Source organism: Pecten maximus, chromosome 3 (genome assembly GCF_902652985.1).
Source record: "Pecten maximus chromosome 3, xPecMax1.1, whole genome shotgun sequence".
In the NCBI taxonomy this organism is placed as follows: domain Eukaryota; kingdom Metazoa; phylum Mollusca; class Bivalvia; order Pectinida; family Pectinidae; genus Pecten; species Pecten maximus.
This window is the reverse complement of record NC_047017.1, coordinates 28434974-28444537: the sequence shown is the minus strand read 5'-3', so window position 1 is coordinate 28444537 and position 9564 is coordinate 28434974. Positions and strand designations below refer to the sequence as shown.

The window sequence follows — 9564 nt, the reverse complement described above, 5'->3', positions numbered from 1 at the left end:
AGAAACCTTATTATTAAAAAGCATTTAAGATATCTCAATTAATTTTCTGTCGTAAAGGAAAACTTATGAGAAATCTTATAATGAACGAGATTCACGCAAAACCGACAAAAAAGGTTTTTAGATAGCTGTTCCCATTTATATCATGAAAACTTCAAAACAATTCAAGGAGTTTTTTTTACATACATACTCATTTGTAAATACAAGAAGGAGTCGGAGACAACATATGTAAAAATTTGGGGGGAAACCGACACAAAAAACATGGATGTTATAACTTATTCCTTCGGATATAGAACCGTTGTTATTTGGAGTAATTTACGTGAAATAGACACAAAGTACAAAAAACTACAAACGGTATTAAAATCACATTAGATAAATGCTGTGAAATGTTGGAACTCGTGTACATATTTACTATAGTTGTATTTCAGAAAGTAGGTTTCCTGATCAACTGAAACAGGCACAAATCATTCCGAATTTTTAAGAAGCATGACCCACTTTGTAAAGAAAATTATCGTCCAGTCCGTATCCTTCCTACCATGTCTAAGGTCTTTAAACGAATTTCACATGACCAGTTAGGTTCATTTTTAGATTGGCTATATTTGACCCGATCCATAGCGGCTTTCAGACGAGACTTTGGGTGTCAGTCTACTTTTCTGAAACCTCTTGAGGATTGGCGTCAGACCTCGGACAACAACCGCTTTATTACAGCCATTCTGATGGACTTGTCTTGTCTTTGATTTTGACTACCTTTCTCATAATCTGTTGCTGGAGAAGTTGCAAGTCTTTGGACTGGATGAAACTGCAGTGAGGCTGATTAGCAGCTAACTCAGAGACAGACAGCATCGGACTAGAGCTGGTCCCAATCTCAGGGGCTGTGAGAAGGGTTCTCCTTGTAGTCAATTGCTGAACCTCTTGTTTTTCAATGGCATGTTCAATGACATCTTCCCAGGCGCGGATCCAGGAATTTGAAAGGGGGGGGGGGGGGGGGGGCAGTAATTTAGTGGTAATGCGAGCGCGCGAGGCGAATTTTTTTTTTTTGGCGAGGGGTCTGGGTTCCGGAAAATGAAACGTGGGGGGGGGGGGGGGGGGGGGGGGGGGGGGGGGGGGGGGGGGTGTTGGGGGTGTTGGGGGTGAGGGGGGTGGGGGGGGGGGGGGGGGGGGGGGGGTGGGGGGGGGGGTTTGCACATAAATATGGAAAGAAAGAAAAAACTATGATAAAAAGCTTATAATATGACCATTTCGATATCACATCCCTTATTAACACTCGAGTCTTTATATTCCTCATGCTGATAATTAAGGGGTGTGATATCCAAACGGCCATATAATAATCTCTAAATATCGGTATATTTACGGATCATGGGTTAGGAGTTCGTGCCAAATACTTTGAATTCCCTATTCAGTGATATCATTCAAACTCGGTGTGATCGGCCTACTGTGTGGGATATTGGTGACACTAGGAGAAGAGCGATAACTCTGTGTAGATGTCTGTCCGGATATAAATTTTAGTTTAGAGTGGCCTCCCTTTAGTAATGTTAAACATGGCTTCCACCAGTTGTCAGATGTTTCAGTGTAGCTCAGACGGTGAAAGCAGTCCTCTTCTTGTTAACAAGCCGCTCACGTTATTAGAGCTTCCAGAAGAAATTTTGTACAACATCATTTCATATCTATCATACAACGAAATAAGCGAATCTCGTAATGTAAGTATCGGCGACGTAGATTGAATTTCCTGTCCGAGTCAGCTGGAACTGTGTCAACGTTCATTTTTATGATTCATAGCTTCAGAACTCAGATTTCGTTCTACTTCTTTATTAGAAAACGCCACCATTTTGATGAATATTTTTCTTTTTCAGTGCAAAGGTGTCGGAGGGTTATTTACAGTGATTTTATTATTATTGCTTTAAATTTGTGTATGTTGGAAGTTGTGTATGTGGGAAGAAAGGATGTAGCAGATATAGGCCTATACTGTATGTGTCTACAGTATGAGAACGGTGTGAATATCTAGTCTTATTTCGGGGTCTACTCGAATGAGTATGTTCAGTTCCCTTGATAATAATTTATTTTATTCATAGTTAATTTTGTTTTAATTGGCTGATCTGACATTTAATTAAACTAAGTAAACTTCTGGCCTATACAATGGTGGCTGATGTTTGGTTAGTTTAACTAATATTAAACAATTAAAAACTCAAAAGTTAACTTGTACTGTAATGGTATATTAAGTATATTTATAGTTTCGAAACCCAGGTTTCCTATATATTTACTTATTTTAATTAGATACCTATCAAGTTCATCAGACTCCAAGTTAGCTATATATAGTAGAATTAGCTATTTATATAATGTAAGGTAAATAACTATTAATGGTATAGGAGCCCTAGGCCTCCTACCAAGTATAAATTTTCATGGAATACTAGGTACACAGACTGTCAATACTAGTAACTTCGATAAGTAGTCCTGCACCAAGAATGAATTTAACTTATTATAAACAGCTGTTGAAGTCGTGGCCATGGTGCAGATGCATATTCTAGTGGGCTTGCGTTTTATGAATTCGCAAGAAATTAAAATGAATAACTGAATTGAATAGGATATAGAACTTGTTCTTCTTGTGGCATGAGTTTGGAGGTTATAAGGTTGATAGTTATATATAGTGTTTTTAAGAGATAAATAATATAATCAACCTCTGAGAAATGCCATAGATAAAAAGTATATGATATTTCAATTGATGCATACCGGTAAAATATACCATGTGTTTTTAGTTTGTAGTTTGTATTTTCTGGCTTGAAATCAAACATCATTATCATGTTGTTGTTCTGACTTGTTCAGTAAAATAATAACATGTGTCATTAATTACTGCATAACACAAATACAGGGCCTGAATGCCATGCACTTTATGAAGCCTCAGTAACATTGAGTTAAAGGATGCATTTGAGGTTGAATAAAGCATTGGATCAACACTGATAATTAATAAGAGCATGATTATAAATCTTTAGTTAAACCAAGGCTGTTTCCACACAGGTGTGTCAGACCATTAACAAGCTCTGCCAGCAGTTGCTGAACCATGGTTTTACAAAGGTTGATAAACAACACACTCAGATACAGAAAAGAGTAAAGAGTCAGCTCCCACGCAGAGAATCGGAGAGACGAAACCATCCTCTGGCTCGTCATGTAGACATTCTCTCTGCCATAGAAACACGTCTGTCTTTGCTGGGCATGACGTATACCCGCTATATAGACATGGGGCTCTGCTGCTTTATTCCAGGAAAGGTATGTACTATATATATATTATATACGACGTAGTTGTACCGAGAGAAATATATATAATATATGTACAATTCAGATCCATGTATGTAAATACATTGCGATCCAGGTATTCATATATGGATTGAATAGATTTGTTTAATTTTCATTGCGGCTATGAATACCAGTAGCTAGCTACATATCCCGTGGCGTGCGGTAGCGCGCCTCGGAGGATATGTTGCTATAGCTACTGGTATTCATAGCCGCAATGAAAATTAAAAAAATCTATTCAATTCATATATTTACAAAACTTGATTTAAAAATTTTATATCGAGAAAACGAGAAATTTGATTAAAAAGAAAAATTTGTCATGTATGCGACGAAACGTCAAATTATTAGAACAGCCGGGACATCCCGCCTATGCACCAAGCCATTGTTTTAATGCCGTTCTGCATTTTCCGGTCTTTTTTGTTTAATTTTGTATAAAACAAAAAGAAAGAAGTATTAAAGTAAAAATAATATTAAATACAATCATTCAATTCAAATCATATTTATTTTATGTGAACAAATTGCAACAAAAACACAATATTTTCATAATTGAAAGGCAGACTTTTTTTTGATGGCGTATTAATATGACCCGATTAATCAGGTGATTTGCACAAGAGACAATGTTTTCATACGGTTTTCATAGTGTATTCATGGTCATATGTTTATTGTTTTCACTTGGTATGTTCATATCAGCAAACCACATTAGGAATGTAAATATATCATCTTATAGACGACTTCCACAATGATCATGTCAGGATATCGGGCCGACCATCACTGTGCCATTGAAACGTTCTTTATTAAGAACGCCGATGTGACGCAGTGGTATAAGCTGCGGATATTTCTGGCTAGGCGATTGGGTGCCGTAGATCATGAGTTCGAGGTCTGGTCAGGGCACGAGTCAAAAAGTTGTCTTTCTTCGTCATTTGTGTTGCTAAGTTATATATCTATTTATTAGCACAATGTATCATATACACTATGTGTTGGTGATCCGAAGATATAGATTTGAATTTCCTGTCGTAGTTGTACCGAGAGAAATATATATAATATGTACAATTCGTATCCATGTATGTAAATACATTGCGATCCAGGTATTCATATCATCTTATATAGACGACTTCCACAATGATCATGTCAAGGTATCGGGCCGACCATCACTGCGCCATTGAAACATTCTTTATTAAGAACGTCGATGTGGCGCAGTGGTATAAGCTGCGGGTATTTCTGGCTAGGCGATTGGGTGCCGTAGATTGTGAGTTCGAGGTCCGGTCAGGGCACGAGTCAAAAAGTTGTCTTCCTTCGTCATTTGTGTTGCTAAGTTATATATCTATTTATTAGCACAATGTATCATATACACTATGTGTTGGTGATCCGAAGATATAGATTTGAATTTCCTGTCGTAGTTAACGTTGTACCGAGAGAAATATATATTATACAATAACTATATAGACATGGGGCCCATCCCAGGACAGGTTTGTACTAATAAACATGATAAACATATAGACATGTCCATGAGTGTGCACAAATTACACAGGTATACACTTTTCAAGTTTTCTACACAAGAAGGATCATCAATTCTCAATGTCAGCCAACATGAAAAAGATGAAAATTCCTATTGGTAACTTATTAAAGATTGATGAGCATGCACTTTATTCTGGTTAAACGTGTCTTAAAATGATGCATTAACACCTTATACAGGTGTGGAATGATTTATGCAATTTCATATTGAATTTCATATTGGCTGAGACATATTTTATATACACATATATATTGTATGGATATTTCATACCTGTAGGTACTAGACGAACTGCGGAGGATTCTCGCTACCCTACAGAGAACAGACCAGCCTCCACGCGCCCACGAGTTTCTCCAGGAGCTACGTGACATATCCTCCATGGCCATGGAACATTTTGAGGAGAAGATTTCTCCAGCCCTCAAAGCTCGGCTGCCAGCTGTCACACTTCCCTTCCCCTTTGGTGATCACTGTTCAGCTAGTCCCGAACCCCAACATAGCATTGCAGGTAAAACTTGTGTGAATGAATGGCACATTGTCCACCCATTATTATTCCCAGTACTGTTGACAAATGTTTCCATCATTCTCTTTGATAAAATCATGTCATACTGCACCACCAATTTGTATCAATTTAATCTGTTGATTGTAACATAATGACAGTATAACATGGTTAAAGTCCTTGATTTTCAACCTATGGAATCCAGTGGCATGCCTTAAAAATCTTATATTTGACATAAATGCCTAAGAGTCATGAAATTTGTCTTTTGTGAAGGTAGTCTTATTTTACTACAAATGTCCACGAAAATTTCATCTTCGGCGTTGCAACAAAACTGAGATACATTCATTTTCTTCATTATGACTTATACAACATTGTCATTATGATCATCAATACAATTTGTCAATAAAATCATAACTATAACATTGTCATTATGACATACAACATTGTCATTATGATCATAGATAAAACTTGTCAGTATGATCATATGATCATAAATACAACATTGTCAATATGATCATAGATAAAACTTGTCAGTATGATCATGTGATCATAAATACAACATTGTCAATATGATCAAGACAACATTGTCAATATGATCATAAATACAACATTGTCAATATGATCAAGACAACATTGTCAATATGATCATAAATACAACATTGTCAATATGATCAAGACAACATTGTCAATATGACCATAGATAAAACATTGTCAGTATAACCATAGATAAAACATTGTCAATATGATTTTGATAAAAAAAAACACAACAGTGTCAATATGATCATCAATGGGACAATATATCAAACTTTGTACTGTTTTACATAACTCTAAATTTCACTTCAATTTCATCATTATTTCTGAAAATTCATAGGAAAATCCCTTGAACATGAAGACAGAAAAAAAGTCCTGGAATTTGATGTATCTAGGTCTGTGTGAAACAAAATGTCGGAATAGGCAAATTCCATCCAAGATCTTCTATGGAGATGTATAAGAATTTTAGGAAGTAAAAAAAAACTCAACTTTTTGTCATTTTTCAGGTCCATCCACATCGCCAATGATGGCTTTAGCAACCAGTCCAATGAGAGGCAACCCTCTGCGACAAGAAGTCCTGCGTCTTCAGATGCAATGTAAATCTCATACCTCCACTATTACACAGTGCAAAAAAGAACTTGTAGACTGGAAAAATCGTCATATAGAACAGAGCAAACGTATTTCTGAACAAAACAGGAAAATTCAAACCCAAGCCAAAGTGATATCTGAACATGTGGAACTTATTAAGGAACACGATAAAAAGATCAGTGATTTAAGCAAGAAAATTCTTGAATACGATCAGAAGTTCTCAGATGTGTATACAGAGCTGTCCAAGATGAAAGGCGAGGGTGAGAGTTCATCCTCACCGAGGGATTTCCCAGGAAGTAGCTTTATCATCAGATCAAGCAATAAGGAGGACTCGGACAAGACCAAGGCCTGTTTAAAGAGACGAGCCCTACGTCAGGACTACCCGTTAAAGAAACAAAAGACTTGATTGCTTTTACTAAATATACCAGGACAGATGCTAGAATCATTGAGTTCACTAAACGACTAGTTGTATTTATAGTTACTTTACTTGCCAGCTACAGATAATGATCTGAATTGTTCACAGAGATTATGATCAGAACATTTATATCTCTAGTGATCGAAATAGAGACTGGCAGTACTGTGATCAGAACATTCAAAACACTCTGAATAGAGTCTGATAGTACTGTGATCAGAACATTCAAAACACTCGAAATAGAGACTGGCAGTACTGTGATCAGAACATTCAGATCTCAAAGTGATCAGAATAGAGTCTGATAGTACTAGTACTGTGATGAGAACATTCAAAACACTCTGAATAGAGTCTGATAGTACTGTGATCAGAACATTCATATCTCTAGTGATCAGAATACAGACTGGCAGTACTGTGATCAGAACATTCAAAACACTAAGTGATCGGAATAGAGTCTGATGGTACTGTGATCAGAACATTTATATCTCTAATGATTGGAATATAGAGACTGGCAGTAACGTGATCAGAACATTTATATCTCTAATGATCGGAATACAGACTGGCAGTACTGTGATCAGAACATTCAGATCTCTAATGATCAGAATACAGACTGGCAGTACTGTGATCAGAACACTCAAAACACTAAGTGATCGGAATAGAGTCTGATGGTACTGTGATCAGAACATTTATATCTCTAATGATTGGAATATACAGACTGGCAGTAACGTGATCAGAACGCTCAGATCTCTAATGATCGGAATAGAGACTGGCAGTACTGTGATCAGAAATCAGATTAACAATATGATATAGAACATCACCATTATTTAATTTTAAGTAAACTGATATTTATGAAGAACATTATGATGCGATTATATCTGATGGATGTTTGACTGAGAAAGGGATCTCAGAATATTGTTTTATGATGCTATAGTTATGTTCACAGTGGTTTTAATACATGTAGTTAGTTGTAAATTCCAGGTTAATATGTTAATGGACTGAACAACCAACATCATGTTTAAGTACTTTAACAATGTTGCAGGTTTTCACAGAGTGATAATCAGGACCGCTGTTGTAGGCTATTAAGTATAACCTTAAATCTTTTCCGTCTTTGTAAAAGAATATTTTAATTATTTGTCCGTCATCTATTTAAACGAGACTAACTGGATGTTTCTCGTGCTTACGTATCATTTTATATTTATTTTCTACGATCATGAAGTACAAAATTAGAATATATATTAATATACATGTACTGTGTTGGATTTGTTTTTATGATTTGTTTTGGCCATTTACAACATCCTGGATGTTTTACATGGTCGTGGTGTATTTTTATATGTTGTTAGTACAGTAGATCATGTATTGTGATGTACGTTGGTGTTTAGGAATGAATTCAATTTACAAGGCTGATGCTGTCATTAAAATCTTGTATAAATAGTGCTCGGGACTTACATTTGTTTGTTCTGAGGAATTACTAGCATTTCCTTTAGGATGAAAATGTTGTTATTAAGTCGTCTTGAAGAAGCCCACTGGCTCAGAGGTTGGTTCCCACTCTTCCCCTCTCCTATCCAAACATAAACTGTCAGATAAAATTGGCATTTCTTATCTTTGCATTGTGGGTGCTCTCTAGTACATTTTGTAATTGTCATGTCCATCAATGTTTGTCCTTCTGTCTATCCATCAGCAGATTCATTTCCAGAAATCTTTCTGGAACTTCATGATCACATGGTGTTACACTCTGTTGTTAGGATGTGCAGTAGGTGTTTTAAAAGCTTGTAATGTCAAGGTCACTGTTACTAAAATAGAACCAAGAGTATACTGTAAAAACTGCATTGTCTATGGTAGTTAATGAGGGCTTAACCTTCTGAAATTTACAATATGTTATACTGTGATATGCAGATGTGCAATAAGGGTTTAAAAAGTTCCTAAGGTAAAGGTTGCTTTTTGGTGGGTCATCCTTCAAGCTTAAAAGGTCAAAGGTCACACTGGGCACTTTATCAAACAAGAGATCCCAGAGGGATCTTGGCGCCCACCATTGAATGATCTTCATAGGTTCCATGTCAGATTGATCTTTTCTCTAATTTTCCCTTCATTTTACTAATCTGTGCAAATTGAGACATCCCTCCAGTACTTTTCAAACAAGGGAATCCTAGCTATATAAGAAATTTTAGATTTAACGATAATGGCTGTTTGTTTTCCAGGTTGCTTTCAGGACAGACTGGTCCAAAAATGCAATACAAGGGACCAAGGGGAACCTACTTATGAAATTTGAGAAAGATCCATTCAGTACTTTGACAAATAGAGATAACAAACTTCAATTGTCAAAATCCAAGATGGCTGCCTGTCGGCCATGTTATTTTCAGATTGGTCTCAAAATGCAATATGCATAACTAGGCACCAAGAGAAACTTACATATGCAATTTGAGAAAGATCCCTTAAATACTTTCTCAGAAATAGTGATAACAAACTTCAATTGCCAATAAACCAAGATGGCTGCCTGTCGGCCATGTTGTTTTCATATTGGTCTCAAAACGCAATATGCATAACAAGGCACCAAGGGAAACCTACATATGAAATTTCAGAAAGATCCATTCAGTACATTCTCAGAAATAGCGATAACAAACTTCAATTGTCAAAATCCAAGATGGCTGCCTGTCGGCCATGTTGTTTTCCGATTGGTCTCAAAACGCAATATGCATAACTAGGCACCTACATATGAAATTTCAGAAAGATCCATTCAGTACTTTCTCAGAAATA

At 36.4% G+C, this 9564-nt stretch overlaps 1 protein-coding gene across 1 annotated transcript; it reads left to right on the top strand.

Moving 5' to 3' along the window:
* The first annotated feature begins 1522 nt into the window (after window positions 1-1522).
* LOC117323811 (F-box only protein 28-like) lies at window positions 1523-8247 on the top strand. The gene is made up of 4 exons (XM_033879274.1): window positions 1523-1694; window positions 3007-3255; window positions 5069-5294; window positions 6323-8247. Exons 1-4 carry the CDS (start codon window positions 1527-1529, stop codon window positions 6808-6810), a joined length of 1131 nt encoding a protein of 376 aa, XP_033735165.1. The 5' UTR covers window positions 1523-1526; the 3' UTR covers window positions 6811-8247.
* Window positions 8248-9564: the final 1317 nt, after the last annotated feature.